The sequence below is a fragment of the Macadamia integrifolia genome, chromosome 2 (assembly GCF_013358625.1).
Source record: "Macadamia integrifolia cultivar HAES 741 chromosome 2, SCU_Mint_v3, whole genome shotgun sequence".
Lineage (NCBI taxonomy): Eukaryota > Viridiplantae > Streptophyta > Magnoliopsida > Proteales > Proteaceae > Macadamia > Macadamia integrifolia.
The window spans coordinates 18,995,779-19,019,714 of NC_056558.1; the positions used below are offsets into that span (position 1 = coordinate 18,995,779).

The 23,936-nt window shown below is 40.2% G+C and overlaps 2 protein-coding genes and 1 long non-coding RNA gene across 4 annotated transcripts; 1 reads left to right on the forward strand and 2 right to left on the reverse strand.

Annotated features, from left to right (window-relative positions):
• Positions 1-573: 573 nt before the first annotated feature.
• Positions 574-4,136, reverse strand: LOC122072074 (mitochondrial import inner membrane translocase subunit TIM17-2-like). The gene is made up of 2 exons (XM_042636616.1): positions 3,227-4,136; positions 574-1,134 (listed from the first exon to the last, which is right to left on the reverse strand). The coding sequence occupies exon 1, from the start codon at positions 3,936-3,938 to the stop codon at positions 3,252-3,254; it is 687 nt and encodes a 228-aa protein (XP_042492550.1). The 5' UTR covers positions 3,939-4,136; the 3' UTR covers positions 574-1,134; positions 3,227-3,251.
• Positions 4,137-5,591: 1,455 nt separating this feature from the next.
• On the reverse strand, positions 5,592-9,194 carry LOC122071987. The gene is made up of 2 exons (XR_006138312.1): positions 8,837-9,194; positions 5,592-5,824 (listed from the first exon to the last, which is right to left on the reverse strand). It is a non-coding gene; the product is annotated as an uncharacterized LOC122071987 (long non-coding RNA).
• A 2,184-nt stretch (positions 9,195-11,378) lies between these two features.
• LOC122070515 (rRNA methyltransferase 1, mitochondrial) lies at positions 11,379-22,972 on the forward strand. Of its 2 annotated transcripts, none has more exons than XM_042634684.1 (2): positions 11,379-13,246; positions 22,445-22,972. In XM_042634684.1, the coding sequence occupies exon 1, from the start codon at positions 11,557-11,559 to the stop codon at positions 13,243-13,245; it is 1,689 nt and encodes a 562-aa protein (XP_042490618.1). In that variant the 5' UTR covers positions 11,379-11,556; the 3' UTR covers position 13,246; positions 22,445-22,972. The 2 variants fall into 2 exon arrangements, with proteins under 2 accessions (XP_042490618.1, XP_042490627.1); XM_042634693.1 differs by lacking the exon at positions 22,445-22,972 and adding an exon at positions 20,912-21,808.
• The last annotated feature ends 964 nt before the right edge of the window (positions 22,973-23,936 follow it).

The following is a 23,936-nucleotide window of genomic DNA, read 5'->3' on the forward strand; positions in this document are numbered from 1 at the left end:
AATATTCTATGATTTCTTTCAACCCAAATGTGGTAAATCGATGAGCTAAATGAAACCTTGACCACTTTAGTTACTAAGGAATTGCCTTGGATATGAGAACTCATCCATTCCACCTCATTGTTCCAATTTGAAGGCCATGCACTCCAATTGAATTTGGATATCCCCAATATGGTTTTAAAATCTCTTCAGAGAACTTCTAGATCATGTTGCAAGAGATAAGTATCATTGCCTTTCTGCTACTTCAATGACGAAAAATGGAAAAATATTAATATCTAAGGGCATTCATAGCCAATTCAAAAGAGGAATTTGAAAATCAGGCATAATCAGAATCGGATTTCTGAAGCCATGATTAAATATGCAACGACTCTGTTTTCCCTCCACAATAGAAGGGATTGACTTCAGATCTTTGAAGCCACTGTAACATAACAAAACCAACAAAGGGTACACTCACAACACACCATATCCATCAAAATAAGATGAAACAGAATGCAGCCACATATAGATCAGATCAAAATTTGGCCATCAAACCAGAGACCATATATAAGCCAATATAGAAGAGACGAGTTGAACAAGTATAAGAAAAGAGTATACAGAATTCATTGATCTTATAATTCATGGATGGATCAGAGGACAAGCACCAAGAACATTCTCCACATGAAACAACTCATGTGCTTGTCTTCCTTTCCCCCATTTCTCCTCTTTCTGTTTTCAGGTAATTAGCTATGCACGGACTTTCAGCCCCCATTCTATCTTGAAAGACAAGAACCACCTTCAAGCACGGTGGCAACTTCTTCCTATTCACAATGAAGAATTAGATGTAACAGTAAAGTTTCTTCATCCTTCCCAACCCCAAAAAGAACACAAAGCAGAGATAAGTTACAAGAAAGCTCACAAAAGGAAAGGTAAGACGAGTTACTTGAGAAGTTGCACCAGTCCAACTAATTAACCATTGGAATACATTTCCCACAAATAAATTTTATATGCTTATTGTTACCCCTCCCATCTTCTGTACTTCTACCACTTTCTTGCAAATAAAATTTCTATGCTTATTGTCACCTCCTATCTTCTGTACTTCTACTATTTCAAACAGGCCCATAACCAAATTTCCTCAGCCTCAACAATGATTAGATCCTCCTGTAAAATCACAATACATCAACCCAATTCACCTTTTAAAGCAAACCAACTGATACAACTAAAGAACAACAAAATACAGACTACAGCAAGAAAAATAGATAACCATGCATGAAAAGTATGATTGATTTGGTGAGAAGAGGTGTAAAGCATCCAAAGGTCAAAACAGCTCCCTACCTTTTCTAGGTCTTGCACAAACTGCAAGGATAGATTAATGCAGCAAAATGAAATATAACTAAGCGGGTAGTAAATAGACAAAACAAACAGAACCTTGGATTCATAAGCTCTTCTCAGCAAACAAAGGTGGTGGTGAATTAGTGAACCCAACAGATAAAATAGAAGAATAATCAAATATTCAAATTATCCAGCAACAAAAACCTACCAGCGTCCCCCACACAAAAAAATAAAATAAGATAAAATAAAAACTAGACCCATTCCATATACAACAAATAAAAAATCCTATCTGTTCACCATATAGCACACAGTACTTGAAATTCCCCCACCACGTTCACGAAAGTAAAATATTTCGGGGATGCAAACAAGTATATAAGTTACAAAGAACAGCAGTAGGTTACACCAATTGTCCACCTAAAGCATGAAGCTATAATTCAATCCGATGCAAAAAACAATAAAGCATTGACTTCCATTGTAATGATTTAATAATCAATAAGGAGTCAAAGATTGAGAACTTTTCCCATAGCATTACAAGGAAACAGGTGCTTCGAGAATGTTAAATGATCATCGCTATCATTAAATCAAAAGGAAAGTTTTATAATATGGTCTGCTTTGTGGAGAAATGAGAAAATTGTTTGCATTAATAGGAACATAAACATAACAACAATAGGGGCAAGAATTTTTCTTTTGGAGGGGGGGGGGGAGATATTATTCTCTGGAAATTCTTGATTCATACCTAATTGTACCACATGAAAGTATGATGTGGCAAATCCAACCATTGAATATCTAAGAAGGAGTTATCATTGGCCATAATGTCTAAAAATTCAGACTCAACGTCAATCATATACCCTCCCACGTATTGGCATATCCCCCTTATATTTCCAAATGTTCATCGTTCTCAATAAGAATTTGTTTTTTTGTTGCATTTTCAAAGCTTTCTTCTGCCACTTGGCCAACTCTGTACGAGCTGAAACTTGACAGTATGCAGAAGAACTTGGAGACTGTCGTCTGCCCCAAAATTTCAGCCCCATCCAAAACCTGCCACTTAGTAGATTTTTATGACATACATGGATTCCATGATGGACACAATGTCTAGGAAAACTGCTTCCTTTCTCCTAAAATATTTTGGGTTGGGTGGGGAGGAATCGACTAAGATGGTTTATTCATGTTACAATAAAGGACAGTGCAGCTTGCTATGTTTAATTTATAATCAGTATGAGCATACAGGAGTGGTTGTCTTCATCTCGCCAACAAAATCCTGTCTGCCTCAAGCATATGAAGCCTGGATATATTCACTGCCTGTTCAGGGTTCAGCAACCAGCTGTGGCAATAAACCGAGAAATCCAACAACTCCAGACAATTTTTCATAAATATCACTTTGGTGGTTGCTTTTAACATACAGTTAAATTTTAATTCCTCACACTGCTGTTATTTCTTCTCCAGAGAAGTGAAACGGGTTTCAGACAAAGAAGCTAATTGAACAGAGATATAATCCATTTCGAGAGAAGTAAACTTGAACATTGATGGAATACCTAAAAATAGAAAAGCAGAAAAAGAAAATGAAATAAAAAGGTACACCGACCAGTACAAACCCTAGTGGGTTGTGGTAGAAAAGATATTATTGCAGGATATTGCTTGCCTATTAGATAAACAAACAGGTTCTGGTTATGACTTCGATAATCAATAATAATTAACGGTGACCAACAACAATGAGATTCTGATCTTTTCAGTGATCAAATGTCGACGTCAAGTAAGAACTATATCAACTCATACATCTAAAACCAGGATAGTGAATGACAGAACATGAATCAAATCATGGATTTGATAATCTCCACAGAAATTAAAATGGGGGGTGGGGAGGGAACATTGATCAAATTTAATTTTATTGGTATCAAGGGTAAATAAACAAAACATGTCTTACCACTACATAATTCCTCTCATTCGTCTCACTTGAATTCAAATGAAGGGATCGGCGTGCTCGGCGTGTCAAAGCTCTCCAAAATTTCTGACTTGCCTCCACCAGCACCACCACTGGTTGACCCAGACTCCTGCTTCTTGCCGCCACCGAATAACCCTCCGAACCATGAAGGAGAAGACGACGACTCGGTAGGAGTCTCAAAAGACGTCGGAGCCGTATTTGGCAACTGACCCATAGGAAATCCAGGGGCACCCGCCATATTGGGAAAAGACTCCTCCATCGGGGGTAAATTCTGAGGAGCACTAAGAACCCTGTTGAGCATGATCCCAGCTCCTTCAATCAAAGCGAGTAATACCCCACCAAACAAAGCCGACCTCGATGCCGCACCAAGCCCTTGACGCATCTGGAGGAAACCACCGGTGGCGGCTCCAGCGAAGATGGAGTTCCATGGATCTTCCTTCTGGCGGACGTAGACCATGGTACAGTCAAAAGCGGAGAACAGACCACCCCATACCGCAAAGCTTCCACCGACGCGAGGAGCATTCATCCGCACCGCCTGAGAGCCACCGATCAAACGCTCACCCTTAGGAGAGTTGTAGATACCTTTCAAGAAATGGAAGGCTGAGCCACCGACGGCGCCCATGCCGAAGGCACCGCCGATGTCGTCCAGGATTCGATCCGGGCAGGGCTCACGCGAGGTCTCCGGAGTTCCCATGAGGTCAGAGAATCAGAGATGGCTTTGAGGGCTTCTTCTCTCTTCTATAAATCGATGGTTTGAGATTCAGAGATGGCGTCAAAGCTGCGGAAAACTCCATAAAAAGTTGGCAGAGGAGAGGCGGTGCGGTCGTTCCCTGCCCGATCCACACTTTCGAGACAGGAGGGGATTCCCGATTCCCCAATCCGAGTTATCTGACTCGGATCAGACTCGGAAACCCTATATGTGCTTTCTTGTACGCGTGGACTTTTTCAACGAACCCGTGGGTGAAACTGTTAACCTCAACCGACTTTCCCGGTCATATATGTTCTCCTGCCTTCATCTTGTGCCGTAAGGCAATTGCTTCACTCGCCCAGAGGAAAAACCTCCAACCCCAAGTTACCGGTTTTTCTTGGGGTAGACCATGGTCAAGTGGTCAAGCACTCGAGCCTCCGACATAATCTTACTTTTGCTTTCTTATGTGGGCCACGGTTTCATGTAAAGGTGTCAACTTAGAATAAAAAATTAAAATCAAAATTGGTTATTTAAAATAGAATTGAAATAAAATTGGTTAATTTTGGGGTCGTGACTCTCGTGAAGAGTTATCGGGGGTTTGTTGGGTGACGGATCGTCATATTTTGAGATAGGTAGATTCTTAATCATGACTAGAGTTTGTATCGTTAGATGATCATTGTGCGATTTCAAGACCAGAGATATTACCTAATTCGTCATAGTAACATGAACCCGACTTGGTTATATTTTAGGTGGATAAGTTAAAATGCATTGCGTCGTTCTTGCATCATAGTTAAATTATGCTTGTTTACATGAATCTCATCTTTCACTAAGCTAGTTGGAGCTTACATCACATGTGTGTTACTTTTAGATGATGATGATGCAGGTATCGTTGTACGCTTGAGCAATGATCCTCCTTCTCCATGATTGAGTATTGTGGTGACTATGGGCACTAAAGCCCGATGAGCATGATCTAGATTGTGCTTGCGATTCTCGTGCTCATGCTGTATCTTGAGCTGAGGGAGATGTTGCCCGACATCATTTGGTGTCGTATTTTTTATGATGATAATTCGTGGGATATTATATGTATGTTTTGATAATTTTTGTGAAGGATAAAACATGGTTATGTAATATATCTTACATTAGCTTCTTCCCCAACCATTTTAAGCTAAGTTGCGTTTATATACTCTGATTTTGCTACATCAATTGTAATTCATTCACAATTAAGGTACTTTTATCAGAAATCCTAATAGAAATACAGGATAGTTAAGCCTTCTATTCACACTGCCCGTATCCTAGCAGGAGGGGTATTCTAGGAGTTGCCACCTCAATCCATTATGCTTGGCTTGAGGTGCTTAAGCAAGGACCAAAGGTTTTGGCTTTTACTTTGACTGTCACCTCGATTAATTATGCTCAACTTGAAGTGTATAGGTGAGGACCTGAGATTTTGGATTTTATTGCCACCTTTTGTTCTTATGCTTGGCTTGGGGTGCCTAAGTGAGGACCTAAGATTTTAACTTTGGTTGTCACTGTCACACCCCGTTTTTCCAAGCCAAGGTATGCGGCACTAGATACCTTACTGTACAGCCTGAACCACCAGGATCTCATGTAGAGATGACCTTACACAAGTACAATGTCTTCTACCAAATCAGATTACGCATATAAGGGAAATTCATAATTTGCATAACCCATGATGATCAAATCTAAATGATAAATAATAATTACAGACTCAATTTGTTCACAACACACAATTACCATAATAAGATATACCTTACAAGCATAATAATAGAATCTTAAAAGAAAAAGATATCTCAGTCTTCCATATGATGTCACGCAAACACAGCCTCACAACCCTTGCTGAGTCTCTCGATCCACTTTAGTTCAGGTTCCGCCATCTAAAAAAAGTAATCAATGTGGGGTGAGTTTCACAAGCCCAGTGAGAGGTGAGCATGCAAGCACACACATCATTATGATGTAACACATACTCACAGTAATATTACAATCTCTAGATGAAAAATCCATATGATTCATTTATTATTCTATATTGATTCTAATTACTAAGTCTCAATGACTGTAGGTATAAGTACTATAGGCAACGTAAGTGGCATTCTCTACCCTGTATGTTGGGCCTCAAGAATACAAGCTAGTAACAAGCAGGAGTCAACCAGTCCCGGTCAGAGCCTCGGTCCCCCAGCTAACCCCTAAATAGCAACCCCTGACACATGAACCTGGTCAAAGCCTTGGTCCCCCATGGTCCAATAGTCATGCATAAGGTACGTCGTACCATGTTGTGCCCTCTCAGGCTACAGTATGTAATATCCAGGCATAGTAGTCCTGCACGACTTACCACCGAGTGGGATTAGGCAATATCTTACCCCCTACTGGCAAGGGGTTATAGCACTAGGATGTGATCCTAACCATATGCATCTATATGCATCCATAACATCCATCACACATTGTGGCCATAACTGTAATACTGACCTCTGAGCCCATGACTCGGCTACACCATGCCTCAAATCGTCAATATTACAATCATTACCACACAATTATCATATTACACATCCACAAAACCTCCATCACATCAAAGTCAATAAAATCATGCAACATGTGAAATATATATATATATATATATATAATAAGGGAGAGGGTTAGGTATGCTAGCGGTTTACAATGGAATTACGAATGCTAGCGGTATATTAGCTGGAGGATTCGTTCATCTTAAATTTAACCGTTGGATTGAGGTAACAAATCCAAACTCTTACTCCACCGTTGCTACACCTTTTCTCTCCCCCTCTTTCTCTCTCCCTGCCACTGAAACTGTGCTGTGCTGTTGCTGCTCGAGATAAAGCAATCCTACCATAACAAGATCCCAGAAGCTGTGAGAGTTTGAAAAACAAAGCCCAGTAAAGGCTTAGGAAGAGAAGCCAGTCTATGTGAGACAACATTTGCCACAAACCGTATAGACAAAAACTCCCTGAATTGTTAACCACCATTAGAGATCAAGAATAATTGCAATTCCAACTATCCGACCTTAAGCTTAGAGATGAAGAGTTAACTAACAAACACATGGAAGACAAAAGCAAACGTTGAGACCCATGCAATTACAACGGTTGTAAGCTGACACTAAAGAAACCTCTGAAGCGTGAATTGAAATACAAAGGAAAAGTGAAGGCAAACATGAAAAAAGGTGGATGTAAATTTCCTTTTTTATTTTTTAACTTTTTTGGTTAATAAGTGTCAGAGAGAAGGACGATTGTTCTTGTTCCATTGTTCTGCCTTACTGAACATCCTTTACTCCACAAAAAATATGTTTTGGAGAACATCTATTTGATTCAATCAAAGAAATTAATCCTTTAACATTCATAACACAAAGGTGCTAATGATGAACCATATTCGTAGCTCATCGCTAGTCGAAGTCATAGCTCGTAGCTCGCTGCTCGCAGGTCTCTTTGGTCATTGCTCATTGGTCGCCCGTCGGTGGTCTGCTTCTCGGTGAATTGGGAGGGGAGAGGGTTGGGGTGAACGATGGATTAGGGGTGGGAGCGGGAGAGGGAGAAGGAGACGAGGAGGTGGGTTGCAGTGATTCTACAAAGAAGACAAAGAAGAGAGGCAGCGGGAGCGGGAGCCAGAGACGGAGATGTAGATGGAGACAGAAGCAGAGAAGTAAAAGAAAAGAGATTGTAAAGCACCAATGGTGGGAAGTTTATGTTAGAAAACGGTCATCTAAATGATGAGATTGCTTATGTTTCATCTAACGGTCAACAAGTGCAAGCATTCCTAATTCCAATGTAACCCACTAGCACTCCCAATCTTTTCCCATAAAATAAATCTCAAAACACAGAATTCATCAAAATCCACATGAGCATACATAAGTGGAAATATTAAAATACTCCGTAAAATAAGTCAATCACCCACTCACTTGAAAACCCGAATAACTAATGCAATAAATTCCAAAAAATAAGATTCATGTCCTCATCGATGAGTTAGGTTCCTATTTATGCAATGGATTGCATTAAAATATTTTGTAGTAGTAATTCCATTCTAATTAGCCTAAGTACATCATACCAATTTCCAAATTCACTTGGGCATATGATTGTTCTTTCTGTATAGTCTAGGGTTTCAACCTCCTTCATTACTGGAGTCACATGTAGGGAAACCACTAGTGGGTCCCACACTTACGTAGGGGTGTCCTCATAGCAACAGTCCACTCAGGATCTTAGAATCCCAAACACTGCATCCTACTTTCATGGGCTCCATTTCTATTAAAATCCTATGCATACAGCTTCTAGAATAAGATTCAAGGTTTGCTGACCTGGTACAGATCCTATCTGGCCACTGGAACCCTAACCGGTGGGAGACAACAGGGACAACCGGCTGGCCGATCATGTCCCACTGGTTCCCCCTTATTTTGCAGAATTCGATTCTTCCCTACTGTTTCCAACTGCTCCAATTTCTGTGAAGCTGAATTAAGCCATTTTCCCTCGATCACTGAATTGGGTTGGATGCAAATACTAGTAACCTTACATGTAGGATTCTAGCCCAATTCAGGTTCACAACAAAATTCCTACCATTAATTTATAAAAATTCTATTAGAATTTCAATTCCAATACTATCAAAATTCTGCTATAATGTATGGACTCAATTTCCACTTAATTAACTTTGATTTCCATCCAAATTTCACCTCTTACCACTGAAATCATAGGAACCCTAAATTCCAGTGTTTATAGAGATGGGTTTCATGTTAATTGGATTCCAATTAGAGCACAGAAATTAGGGATTTTGCTATGGAAGACTGTTTTAGGTTTCCACAAAAAATTCCCAACTTCCAATTTCAAGTTTACACTACCCCTACCCCTAACCGATTCTTACCCTAGCTCAATTCAATGGGATGGGTTAGGGTTTATTACATCTCCTGTGTTATAGAGGTGTGCAGGTGACTCCACTAACAATTGGGCAGCTCGGATTCCAACTTCTTGTAGTAGCAACATCTTTGGTAGTCTCTTCCTGCTGTAGATAGCATGCAAGAATACATGCATGGTAATAACAACAACCTCAGTATCAACAGAGAGGTAGCAGTTGCACTCCCTCTTCTCTTCTCTTTTCTTGCTTTTCTTTCCTCCTCTGTTTCCTATAAATATATCAGTTTTACAAAGGGCAATAATCGACCCTTCTCAACCCTTTATATAGCTAAACAGACTTAAGGTCTGTTTGGCTCTAAACCTAACTAAAAACCCATTTTTATACGTCTATAAAGGTCAATAACTACGTAATGGGTTGGGGGGGTTTGAAATGTAACTGGATGCATTTAAACCCCGTAACAGGCCCCTATATATGGTAGGAGATGGGTGGAAAACCCTACAAAACAGTGGGGCCCATAGAAAAAAAAATACCATTTCCAGGCATTCTACTACCCGAACCAGCAGGCCAGTTGGCCAGAGGCTCTCCCACCGGTTGCCTTATTTTTGGCCCCGCAGTAGCCTAGTCCTCTACCTTGGTTAGTACACCCATTGTGGGACCATGTCCACACCTCTAGGCCACTTTTCCCCTTCTACTTGACCTTCTAATATGTCAGTTTCTCCTTAAACTGTTGTATACCTAGGGTTCAAAATATACAGTCCAATATCCTTTCTGTCAATTAGGTCCTATTAATGAGGGTTGTTTTATAGAGCTATCATGAGTTTATGTATGCAGCCATGCATGCCCTCAACCCATCTATTTCATTTATATGCTAAATCATCCTCTTTTGTAGCAAATTCTGACCAAGAGGGAGGCAATGGTATGAAGATGAAAATCACGATCATTATCAAGAAGCCTATATAGATTAAATCATCTCTCTCTCTCTCTCCAACACAAACACATGAAGAAAAATAACTTTGTTATCCTTGATGTTCCCGAGATGTAAGTTAAGTCCTTTATGCTACTGCTCAAATTAGGCTTACTTCTTGAAATCTCATAGGTCTTTGGCAATTCCGTCAGAAAAAGTAACAAGTCTTAGAATTTGCTTTTCCTAATGTTACTACCATTTGATATTTCACGAAATAGTAAATACTAAGCATTTCTTCTTTTATGTGATTATCTCTTGACTAATGATTCTCTTCTATGTAGGCTCAAATGTGAAAGTCTTAAACTCTTAAAGGAATTATAATGTAGAACCGGTTCAACTAAGAACCAACTCTACAGGAGAATCAATATCTTATGTGACCAAGCAGGTTATAACAAGAATTTTTGTATGGTGTGACAACCTTGGAAGAGATCAACAACTAATGGATGGATCTGCACTTCTAGGACTTCAAAATCAACAGGGAAAACACCAACAACTGATGCCGCTGGCAGTACCCCAATGGAGTAGCAATATGACAGTGTTATAAAGGCAAGAAACAACCTCCAGTAGCAAGAATAGGACCTCGAATGTTTCTCTGATATTAAAGTGATTCATAGGCAAGTAACTTGAGCTCACATTGAAATCACATAGAAATCACACTTTTACTAGTTTCTCCACTATACATTTAATATATCCGCTGAAGTGATTCAAAGAGAATGAAAGCAAAAAGAATTATAGATAAAAAAAGCACTAACTTTGAGCCGACCAACTTACCTTCTTCTGCAAAACCTCTTCTTCTCTTCTTCCTTCCTTATTAGTCGTTCCCAACCTCAGCGAAGAAAAACCAACTTGAAGCACTGTTTTTTGCGGTAAATCCTAACTTGATGGTTGATTTCAAAAGATTGAGGAAAGTAGGTTTAAGAAATAAGATGAACTGACAAACATGCCTTTACAATTTCCATTGTGAATATATATTTTGTGATTTTGAATTATAAAAAGTGAAATATCTAGTTTGCCCCCACTTAATTCATTCTTCAATGAAGTTGGTCATTATAATTTGGTCATTTATTCCTTTTGTTATTTTACTAAACATAACTAGCCCTTGTTACACTATTAACTTCCCTAGAAAAAAAAATTGAAAACTAAGCTAACGGCTCATTTGGCTTCTATCTATGTCAGTCCATGTGACAAATTACCAACATATGTGGAACTGATCCAGACTCCCCTATATACTGTTTAAAGCCAATTACTAGGGTGGTATGGTATTGTATGGATATTTTAATTATTTAAATAATGGTCTTTTTTTTTTTTTTTTTTTGATAGCACTTTAATAATGGTCATAGCTTACCAGAAAGAGAAAAAAAAAAAAAAAGATCATGGTCATAGTCATAGGAGTGGGGGTTGGAAGTTCGACCTAAAGAGCCCCAGCCTTCTTTGAGCCTAACAAGGCCAAGTTAAATCATAAATCTTATCTATGTTGATGCCTTTATATATGTGCATCCTGATTAACCCCCATAGTGGTGCAGAGCCACACGATATATAGAGTTGCCTGGATCAATCAAGTCCAACCTGACCCAACTAGGGTCAATAAGGGACCTAAGGTTGAGCTGGGGTTTTAAAGAACCCAGCCCATCCCGGCCCGGTTGTACACCTAGGTCATACATTCAGCTTGCCGCTCCCAGCTCAAATTATCATGTTCAGGCTTTCTCATCCTGCAACTCATGGCGCGTAGGTTGTGATAGTAATTTGTCTAATTCCTCAAGTTAGTCGTCAAATCGAGGTCCTTCTGTATATGAATATTCTGTCATGAATTGTAAATTTGCAAAGACTCATGCCCTTCCCATGGTTTTTAGGGTTTCATCTCAATCCAAATGTTCTCAACACTTTCAGAGCATGAAAACCCAATTGTTCTCAAATGGGTTTCATCCAATTTGCTTGGAAAGCCTCAATGGAGTTAAATTTAGGAGCCTATCTGGTTTGTGCTGTCACCGAACCACAGGAACTCTCCCAGTGCTTAAACCCATTAATTTCTCAACTGGTTTTCATTCGAGCACCTCTCGTTTCAGTAGAAGAGTAAATCCCAGAAATCTCTCAGGTAGGGTTCATCTGAGAAACACCCTACAAGCTGCTCGTCTAATAGGAACTAGAAATTTCTCAAATGGGTCTCGTCGGAAAGCCATGGAAGGTAGCAGGGGAGCAGGAGACAAGAAAACCTTTCCTTGGATAGCAGCTTACAATAACAAGAAATCGAAAGGGTTGGAAAAACTACAGAATGGGAAGACTAGTCGATCTTCCTGGGAGGAATCTGCAGACGTATTCTTAAAGAAAAACGGTGGAGAGTATGTTGCAGGGTATGTAGACGGTGAGAGTAGAGCGGTGGATATGATGGGAAGTCGTAGGAGTAGTCCTTTGGAAAGGGATGAAAGCGTGGGAATAGAAGAAAACGATGCTGAGATTGATAGTGATCCAAGGTGGAATAAGATTAGAAGTAGGTACAGGAAAATTACGGAATTCGATTCGGAGGCTGGGCTGGAAAATCCTGATTTGCGAAGGTGGAATAAACAGGAAAATTGGGGTAGAAAGACTTGGAAGGAGGCTACACCATCTACGATACCGAAGATGGTCGGTGAAGCAGTATACGGCGTTGGTCCAGTTTTAGCAGCGTTGTCGGCAGGAACAAGAGAATTTTATGCTCTTCATGTCCAAGAAGGTTTGGATTTGAGTAGCAATAATAGGAAGAAGAAAGACAAGAAGGGATTTGAGAAGGTTCTGAAAATAGCTGAAAGAATCGGATTGACCATTACACAATCGTCAAAGCATGACCTCAATATGGTTGTGGATAATCGTCCCCATCAGGGTTTGGTATTAGATGCTTCTCCATTGGAGATGATAAGCATACGGGAACTCGATCCTGTTTCAGTAGAGGAAGAGAAGGGTCCTCTCTGGGTTGCTTTAGATGAGGTTATGGACCCTCAGAACCTAGGGGCCATTATCCGGTCTGCTTATTTCTTTGGAGCTACAGGGGTGGTGTTGTGTGCAAAGAATTCAGCTCCATTGAGTGGTGTTGTGAGCAAAGCTAGTGCAGGTTCACTTGAATTGATGGAGTTGAGATGTTGCAAAAATATGATGCAGTTTTTGACATCTTCTGTGGAGAATGGATGGAGGGTTCTAGGTGGTTCTGTTTCTTCAAAAGCTGTTCCTTTAAATGAGGTTTTGCCTGGAGCACCAACTGTTCTGGTGTTGGGCAGTGAAGGCACTGGGTTGAGGCCTTTAGTTGAGAGATCTTGTACTCAGTTGATAAGAATCCCAGGAAACATTCTCCCTGTCTCTGCAGGGAGACTTCAAGTTGAGGAAACTGAAATCATGGATCGTGGATGCTCTGGTGAAGAGTTCCAATCCTTCTTGGCTGTTGAAAGCTTGAACGTTAGTGTTGCAGCTGGCGTGCTTCTTCATTATTTGGCTGGAAGCAACATCAACAACCATAATTCTCACTGAGGTGATGAGCAAAAATCTATCCACTTAGTGCAAATGCATCAAATGATTTTTCACATGAAATTTGACTTCCTGCATGGATTTGTTACAGCCTAAATCAGTGTAGAGCTCTTGACTGAGCTTGGAGTTGTACTTGTTTCTTTGAGTAACTCAATAGTTTGGACTGATTCAACAACTCATAAGGTTGTTGGTACTTGTCAGATTGTAGCTCATTTATGAAATTTCGTTTGAAAGAGAATTAAGTTATAGCTTGAGTCACCTGTTGTACTTTAGTTTGCCTGTGACCCTACATGCTTCATAAGTCACTGTGTGAGCCTTGCAGTTCTAGCCACTATATGTTTCTGAGACCCGTCAACTAGAATTTTCTTGGTAAATGAAGTACTACTATGACTTCCATCCACTGCATGTTACTTCTAGATTACAAATGCTTTATTAGCTTTCATTCCTTTCTGTTACTTGTTTCCTGTCATCTGTCTCAAAAGTTGAGCTCAACTAGCGTGCTTTTCACCAGCAGGGGATACACAGCTTGTAATCAGATTACTTATATGTTTAAGCTACATATATGAGTATATCATGACGTTGGTGTTGTGTGAATCAGTCCCTACTTATGTCAATTTACTAACTTGAAATGCTTGTCACAGTCTCTTTATTTAAAATGTCTATGTTTTAACTTTAAATGCAAGCTGGTAAAATCCATGTGCCTTAAAAAAATTCCTTTACTAAATATGTACATTAAGAACTATGCAATCTTGATAAAATTCTTTTTTTGTTCTGTGGTGTGCAAATATCAGGTCCACTAAAAGAAACAAATTTTGTATGTACTGATAAGTTTAGAAAACATTCTTGCATTTAATATTGGTCAATTATAATCCATATAAAGTATTGGACAACACTCTTATTATTTCTAGAAAGGTTGTTTTTCTTTCCTGACACCTGGTTAGCTTGAATATACAAAGCAACATAATTTTGGCCTCTCTATAGCACTATCTCTAAAGCAACAGATCTGATGTAGATAAGTCACTTGGGCTTATTTTATTGCAAATAAGTCTTGGGTTGTGTTATGTATGTGTTGGGCATTTGATCCCATAGGTTTTCTTTGAAATGGGCCACTTTAATAGGCCTCAAATATGGGTAGAAGGTAGGAAAACGGGATTTTATTCATTAGTTTAATTAGTTTCTATTTAATTCAATAAAGGCTCATTAGACCATTAGTTGGTTGTAAAGTCCTATATGGACTATTAGTTAGTTAGTTTTACTCCATGTTGGAGTCATAAAGTCAAGTCCTAGTCCTATTTTGAATTCCTAGTTGTAGTAGGAGTGTCTAGTCCTTTTGGGAAACTAGCTCCTAGTTGTGGTAGGAGTGTCTAGTCCTATTGGGAAACTAGCTTCTAAGTAGTTTGATTGCTATTCTGCCCTCTATAAATAGAGGAGCCTATGTACTCATAATGGGAGATTGGAATGAATGATTTATTGAGTGATTACTCTTTAGCTAAAATAACTGTTATTGAGAGGTGAGATGCTTAAGCCTTTGAGGGGTGTGATACCCAAAACCTGAGGGGTGAGATTCCCATTCCTTTATTATCTTTCACCCTTCTCAACCCTCCATTGATTATTCTTTTTCTATTTTTATTTTCTGTTTATTGTTATTCGAAGTTCAGACCTGTTAAAGCATACAAAATCAGAATCAGCCAGCCAAAGAGTTCTTGTTCTTGAAGCCAATCGGCCCTCATTGCTACCCAAGTTTGAGATCTGATCTATAGATCCTTTGGAGGACTGGTTCTATACTCTAAGATCAATCGATCCTCTCTTGAAGGTTATCTGAAGAAGACAAGTTGATGTTTCTTCTTCACATTCTCTCTCTTAGGTCTGAAAATCAAGAAAGTGCGTAACTCCATAACCAGCAGTCAGAAGTCCTTCATATTTGGGGGTTTTTCTGCCCTCCCTAGGGACTATCTACACCAAAAAGTACAGTTCAATCGGACTCCCACAGACCTGGCCGCACCTTTCTCTCTCCAGCTCTATAGAAGGTCTTTCTCTTTCCTATCGGGTTGGGTTTTGGGCTGGTTTTGCTCCTATATGGGTATTGTATCCTTGGGGGTTTATTTGATGGTATTATTTCTTTGTTTCTTGCTCCTATTTGTATTGTTTGGGGTTATAAACTGCGGAGTTAGTTACTTATAATCTACTCTTGCATTAAGATCGTTTTTAGCCGGAACTTGAAAGGTAAGGCAATTATCCACTCCATTCAAGGTTTCAAGCATGAAGAGTAGTTGAGGGGGGTATTGATAAACAATGCAGGATAAAAAGTCGAGGAAAATGTTATTGGTTGACCAACCTTCTTATGAGGAAAATTGCCAGATATAAAAAAGAGAAAAAATTTAATGTAGACTTGGGTAGGGCTCTAACCAAGTCTCAATCTGCAGGAACTTTTAAACCAAAGAACAATCAATTACCAACCACACACCAAAGAAATCAGACCAGCAGAAAATTAAGCACACCAACAGCTATCGATTTCCACATCCAAGATGATTTAGAACAGATCAGTATTTATCAAATAGAAAAGGAACCAGCAGCAGTATTAGTAGACTAACAGTCTCAGATCAACAGTAGATACCACAGAGACAGAACAGGACTGCCTTGACAGTTGATTCTGATTCTGTTCTAGTAAAACTACGACAAGACAAAAAATCAGAGATTTCTGATATCTCACAAACCACCTACCAGATGGGGCTCCAAACTGGATCGAGTTCCTCCTCTCTAAAGGAGGGTAATCTCCTGTCAAAATCTCAGCCAGAGGTGATCAGGGGTTGGGCCAGAACAGAAGGTCGAAAATTCTTCAAAGAACTAGCTATCGCTGGGCAGATCTGAAATATAAATACCTGAGTTGTTGAACACTAGTAGACCTTGAAATAAACTTTGAGAATAAAGAAAATGCTTGAAGAAGAAGAAAACACTTGTAGTAGATCCTCCCGGGCTTCCCACCGCAAGGAGTCGAATTGGTCAAACACAACTCCCTTCCACTGTGATCAAACACACAACAGTCCCAGCAGAGACATAGCAGCAAACTTCTTTTTTTCATTCATAAATCGTGGCTTTACTAATGAGAGCTCTCCTTTATTTATAATAATGATGGGGATTTACAAATAATAGAAACTCACTTTAGTTTCCAAAACTGAAATAGGAAACTATATAAAAGAAAGTCCTCTAGTTACTAAAATTAAAAATAGAAACTAGGAAATAAGAAATATTGAAATTTGAAACTAACTAGGTACTGAAATTAGAAACTAATTAACCCGATCAAAGCCCAAGTAAAAAGGAAACTAACTAGTAATCCCGTACTCAATCTTAGGGCCCCTGTTTTAGACTCATAAAAGTGGCCTAATACACTCCAAACCACATGGACTGAAGGCCCAACACATATACAACCCAACCTTAGGATTATTCCTAATAAAACAAGCCTATTTTGGTTATTAATTTGCATCAAAATTCCATGTGTTACCCTAAGAGAGAGAGAGAGAGAGAGAGAGAGAGAGAGAGAGAGAGAGAGAAGGAAACCTTAAACATCTTCTCCTCAGACATAAGACTATAAAATAAGAACATAAGATCAGTCTTGAGTCTTGACTATACTCTAAATAGTTACAAATTTTAGTGGCCATTCTGTGTGTTAATTTACAGGCATTTGATAGATAGGATGGTTTATTATTTAGATGATATATGGAGGAACAATAAGCCGATGTGCAAGAGCAGCAGTCCGCTCCATGATCTACAGCTACTATCGCAGTGCTCTCCACCCAGGTCCATTCAATATCTAAAAAAATAGTGGCAGACTTCATCCCACGAAATAGAACTTGATTGAAATGGTCCGTCACATCCTTGGGCCTTTTCTCTGTGGCATCAGATTATTGGATCATATTGCTTCTAATGCTCTTCCACACTGCAACTTTCATATCTTCTTCACAATGGCTACAGCTGTGGCATGCTAAATGTCTTCCACAACAGCACCCCTTTTTTGTGGAAACTGTCTCGTCAGGTATTGCCAACACTGGTACACCTATTCAGCTCGTTTATTCCCAATAGAACATTGTGTCTTGCTTTAATGTTGAATCTACCTTGAAGCATATTTTATCTCATGCTCATAAGTAGCGATTGTTTGGGGATTATCACCACTGTTCCCTCATCTCAATTCTAATCTAATCAGTTCGGTGAGCACTTTCATAGTTTCGTGGGAAAATTTCTCTCCCTTATACTTACCCTACATTTACTCAAACTCCCCTACTCAAACTTTCACATCTGATTCCCCCAAAAAAGTAAACTCCTACCTCCGTGGTACTTTAAATACCCAAATTACCCCTCATTTTTTAACAGAAGTGGAACCCACGCCTTACTCATTCTCCTTCTTCTTCTTCCACAGAACACAACTCATCTTGCCTCACCACTGTGACCTCTCACCTCTCCCCTCCATCCTTGTCCCCACCGCTCCCTACCCTCCCCCGTCACCCCACTTCCCTGTCCCTGCCCCTGCCCCTGCTCTCACCCACCCTCACTTGAGTTTGTGCTTGAGAAAGGAGGCCTCCTTGGCAGAACGATTAGGGGAGGTTTTGATGGGACAAGAGTCATCCATGGTTATGTCAGAGTCTGTGAATGGCTTTGATGCCACACTGCATTCTAATGTAACCTTTCTCTCCCCAGCTGGATCCCCAAAGTTCTTCACAATCCAGTACTGGGTCCTATCAAGAGCTGTTCCTTGCTGTTAAATAATGCATTATTGTAATAATGGGTTTTAGGGTTATGTTCAAATGGACCCTTAAGCTCCTAAAGATTACTTAGTTTACTATAAAGACTACTAATTTTTGCTATAAAAAAGGAGGACTGTGCTCATTAAGGCACAAGTCCATATTCTCCAAATCTTCATGGTGTCAGAGCAGGCCTGATCACAAAACTGCAAAGCCAAACCATTCCCTTCTTTGTCCTCCTCTACGTTTTTAGCCTTCACAGCTGCTGCCAAGCCCCTCATTCCCCTGCTGCTGCCAATAACCTCAAGCCCGCACCGCTGCTCCATCTCGCATAGCCTAACGTTGCTGCCATCCCGCTGCAGCCCTTGATGTAGATACATTACTTAATGGGCTTATTTTATTACAAATAAGCCTTGGGTTGGGTTATGTATGTGTTGGGCCTTTGATCCCATGAGTTTTCTTTGTAATGGAAAATTTTAATGGGTTTAAAATATGGATAGAAAGTAGAAAAACGAGATTTAATTCATTAGTTTAGTTATACTCCTGTTTTGATTCTATTTCCTTTGTTATTTCAATTTTAGCCAGTTTAGGTTTCCCTATTAGTGAATGACTAGTTAGTTACCTACTCCATGTTGGAGTTCTAGTCCTATTATGAGTCCAGGTCCTACTAGGATTGTCTAGTCATGTTTGGAAATTAGCTCCTAGTTATGTTAGGATTGCTATTCTGCCCTCTTTAAATAGAGGAGCCTATGTACTCATAATTTTAGATTTGAATGAATGAAGTATTGAGTGATTACTCATTAGCTAAAAGTTGTTATTGAGAGGTGAGATGCCTAAACCTTTGAGGGGTGAGACACTCAAAACCTGAGGGGTGAGATAATCCATTATTTTATTCTCTTTCACCCTTCTCAACCCCCCATCGGTTCTATTCTTTTTTTCTATTTTATTTTCTGTTCATAATTATTGTTGCCGTGAGATTTCCAAGAGAGTTTTCAAATCTGTCAAGCCCTATTAAATCAGAATCGACCAGCAAAGGAATTCCAGTTTTGAAGTCCAATCGATCTCCAATATCTCCTCCATCTGAAGTCTAATCTGCCTGGTCTTGCTAGGGGCTGTTCCACATCATTAGTGGATCAATCGATCCATCTTGGAAGAACTATTCAAGGCTATCAGCTGCTGTTTTGCAGAATCCTGCAGGGTCTCTCTCTCCTAAGTCAGAAATTCAAGAAAGTCGGTAACTTCACAACCAGCCATCGGAATCCTGTCAACTTTGGGGATTTTTGTACCCTTCCTAGGGACTACCTACGCCCAAGAATGCAGCTCAATTGGAGCCCTATAGACCTGGCCGCACCTCTCTCTCTCCAGCTCTATAGCAGGTCTTTCTCTCTCCTATTGGGTTGGGTTTTGGGTTGGTTTTGCTCTTATATTGGTATTGTATCCTTGGAGGTTTATTTGATGGTCTTATTTCTTTGTTTCCTGGTCTTGTTTGTCTTGTTTGGGGTTTATAAATTGTGGGGGTTAGTTTCTTGTAATCTACTCCTGCATTAGCCCCTTTGTGCTATTTAATCCCATTGCCTTCACACCCAATTGCTGCAACCTCCTTGAGTAACCACCACCAGCTGTTGATCACAGTCCTTTGCACCTCTGCACCATCACCACCAGCCGCTTATCGCAGTTCTCTGCACCTCTGCGCCATCACCACCAGCTTCTATAAACCCCATCGCCAGTCTCCTATGATCTCAAGCAACCATCGCCAGACCTCCAATTCTTATACAACACCATCGCCAGTCCTGCAATCATAAAACACCATCATCAGCATACCTGCGCCCTCCAGAATCCATCACCACCGCCTATTGTCACTATCGTTGCAACCCATAACCAGATTCCTCTCATCTCCTTCCTCGCTGCGACCTCCTGCAACAACCAGTGCTGTATCTGACATCCTAATCCAATTCGAACTCTTCGTCACCTACCAGAAATCCTAATCCAACTCTCTCTCTCTCTCTCTCTCTCTCTCTCTCTCTCTCACCTAACCTTATCCCACTTCACTGAAATCCTTACTCTACAATCGCCACTCCATTATCCAGTTCTGTCCCACAAGTGCAATTAATTGTGTTGACCCGTCTCAGTTACTTAGTTATTAAACTTAATTCTACTTTTGGATTGCTAGGAATTTGATTATAGTAGATATGTTACTTTCTCAGATGTAAGTTAAAGTGTGAATGAAAAATTGAACACAATATACAAACAAACAACGACAACAACCCAAACCTTATCCCAAATGGGGTCGGCTACAAGGAGATTCCAAGCAAGGACGAGTGCGAGGATCAATGCAAAAAAATTGACGGGTTATGGCTAATTATAATAAGTGCCGGGTGTCAACCTGACGCACCACTACAAATCAGCCACAAGCTTATAACGACAAACTATAATAAGGTACCGGCTATCTACTTGACGTACTAATAAGGGAGAGAATCTCCCTTTCAACATGCATATGATCATTCATTATGATTTTGAAGATGATTGAAACCATTACTCTTTGAGAAAAAATTTATTGCATGTAATCACCAGGTATAGACCAGTCATCGAGTGTCGGCTATGATAGGAAAGACCATGCTTCATTTTCTTATCTACTGCTCCCTCTGTTCATGTATGATGCTGAGCCTGGTCAAGCCAGATCCAAAAAATTACATCTCAGTGAATGACAGTGCTCAGTATCTCAGCAAGCAGAGGAACTGCCTGACTAATCATTTCAGGTTTTAGAAAGAGAATCATCTTGGAGGATCGATGAGATATACAGGAAAGAAACGGTTTCATGGAGATACGTTTTCAAATTTGTCTTATTCTTCTTTAGTTCCTGCACCTGGGAGGTGGTCTGTTGACGAGAACACCCCTGGCTCAGGGCTTAATTTTTTGAAAATATCACTCTTTTGCAGAACATTCTTTACTTGGAATCAGGCTGCTGTGATTTCTTCTCCACTTCAGGTTTCGTCTCTCCAGCTTTCTGGAAGAACTCGTTTTTCACTGCAACCTCTTGAAATATTTCAACCAACAAAGCAATTTTGTTGGACCTCATTTCAAATGTTTGAAGGGGTTGCAGCTGCAGGGAGATGTTAGGGGGTTGCAGTGGTGGGGCAAGGTGAACTGCTTTCTGTGGAAGAAGAAGAAAAAGGAGGAGGACTAAGACTTGGGTCCCACTTTTGTTAATAAAGGACGGGTAATTTGGGTAACATAACCCTTCTGTCCCATCCCTTTCTTCAATGGCTTATTAATCTGTGCTTCTTTCTGAACATCAAGTTTACTGGAAAAAGATGAATAGGGTAGACAAAGGGGGCCGAGAGCATCAGGGGTGTATGAAAAGTATGAAGAGAGGGAGAGATACAGAGAGAATGCACTTTGTAAACACATCCGAAACAGGGCTTCTCAGATCATACTTGCCATTAACAGCTTCATCTCTGACCCGAAAGAAAATTAAAGATTAAGGATGCTTAAACTCTGAACTCTGAAGATGATTTGTGTTTTGGTCGCAGTTATGGATTTGATGGGTTTTTGCTTTGAGTCGAGCTTCAATCTTGCTGTGGTGTTTGATCAGAATGAAGTCATAACTTTTTAACCCTAACTTTATTTGAAGACAAAAGGAGAGGAAGAGGGTGGAGGTGTTGGTTCTCTAGGTGGAGTGACAGACATGTGCGGGGGTTGCAACTGCAGGGCAAGAGCTCCATTCTGTGGAAGGAGGCGGAGTAAGACTTGAGTTCCATTTCTGTTAATAAAGGAGGGGTAGTTTTGGTATTTTAAAGTATCGGGGGAGAAGGAGATGTAGGAGCTTACTTTTTTTTTTGGGGGGGGTGGGGGGGTGGAATAAGATGTCAAGTTTGTATGAGTAAATGTTGGTAAGTATGAGGGGGTGAGAAATTTTCCCTATATAGCTGATTGCCATTCTTACATGGACCATTTTCGGGTTATCAGATTACAACACATGTATAGGGAAAGGAACTCAATGGTGGATTTATTGGCAAATAAAGGAGCCCTTCCTCCTTTGCTCACTCACTGTGAATATCCCACACTCATAACTATCCTTCCTTATACATGATGTGATCACTTCAAGCTTAGGGTTGTATTTCAATTTGAGGAAGTGCAACAGGATGTGATCACCTCAGGCTCAAGAGTTGTATTCAAACCAATGAGAATGACTGTAATCCATTTCAGTATTAAAAATCAAAAGTGGGTGAGAAGGGACATTGTAAGGTATTGGTAAGTACAAAATTGTTTTGAGAGAGAGAAAGAGAGAGAGAGCCAATCCTTGCAGGGTTGGGTTGGGAACTTGGAATCAGTCTAGTAGACTTGATGCAACTTGGTAGATTTGATAAAGTTTGTATAGGCTAAGATTTTATGTTCTTCCATTAAATTTGGGGTGTTCTTAGTTATATAATCAGCTGTGTCCTTGAATTGTTGAATCTGATATTTTGTAGGGACTTGACCTGATATATTTATTTAAGAGATGCATTGTAGTAGCCAGTTGACCAATTACAAGAGCTTAATAAGGGAAAAGGCAGGAAGAGCAATGCGGAGTAAAAGGGCAGCACAAGCCCTCGAGTTCCCAGAAATTCAACAGCCAAACAGCTTAGAAGGATGGATCATGGATCCTTATGCACAATACACTGGAGGGAGTGAGACTTGATTTGCATATTCCCACAGTAGTTTCTGCCTTTCAGAAGGCCAGGAGAGAACTCCCAACCCGTGTCTTATAATGTTTTGAGCTTCTTCTATCTTGGCAAGAAGGTCACATTGCTGATGTGCACTGTGTGGTGATGGCCGAGAAGCTAGGTGAGGAGTAAGAAGGAATCAGAATCGGATCGATAGTGGATATTCGTACTTGATTTCTAGGCCAATTTTGGTTGAATCTGAATCAGAATAGATAAGGCTGAAGCCGTTGTCAATTCTGCTTACTTGAACCTTTCTTGTGGTATAGACAAAGTTGGCTTTTGCTACCAGTTGCATGTCTCCTCGCCACAGCTACTATGTTATCCAAGTCCTAAATTTCTAATACTGTCATTGAAGACATTTTGGACCTCATCACACCCAATTCACCTTTCAGAAAATATCCCCAGAACACCTTCCCCACCCCCACCCCACCCGGCCCCGCCTTCTTTTCTCCTTAAAAAAAAAAAAAAATACTGTCCAGCTACCAGTCTCAACTCTCAACCATTCCTCAACACAAACACGGGGAAAAGAGAATGTAACTAATCTGCCCAGTGAACAAACCCAAAAAAGTATTTGTTAAAAGATGGCAGAGGAATAAGGAAAGGTGGTTCTAGCAAATATGTTGAGAGACTTGTACTTGCAAGACAGGCATGAGGCATGTGCTTTCTCATTCTTTCTCTCTCTCCATGATCCATGGCTGAAGCCTGAGACCCTTCTGTTTATTTTACCAATTCTCAATGAAGATTTGAGAGAGAGAGAGAGAGAGAGAGAGAGAGAGAGAGAGAGAGAGAGAATGGGTTGGTATTAAAGGTTTTGGAAATCTAATGGTTATGGAGGTTGGTGGGCCATGGACCCCACACACATATCACGGCGAGCCACATGGAAGCATTGCAGGGCCACATGGGTATCTTGCTTAGTTGTCACAGCTGCTGAGATTACTGTCACTTTGGCTGCAAGCACCATGCGGGGTCGTTTAAAAGCCAAAAGCAGCCAAAAGACTTGGGGCCTGGTGGGGGCCCAAAGTCCAACCCAAGTAGCTATAAAGACCTATTATCCTGGCCCATCTCACGCTCAACTAGCTATTGACAACCTGGTCCCATGAAATTTTCTTCTGCCTCCAATCACCATCCCATCTGGCTTTGCAAAACCCGCCTCACTTTTTTGAATCACTCCTACACATGACTTTGAAAAAATAAATATTTCTGAAAAAGTTGACTTATGGATAAGGAAGTGATATTCTATAAAAAGAATTAGAGTATA

Coding starts and splice junctions, on each gene's coding strand:
- LOC122072074 (XM_042636616.1), bottom strand. CDS start 3,938: ATGGGAACTCCGGAGACCTCGCGTGAGCCCTGCCCGGATCGAATCCTG.
- LOC122070515 (XM_042634684.1), top strand. CDS start 11,557: ATGAATTGTAAATTTGCAAAGACTCATGCCCTTCCCATGGTTTTTAGG.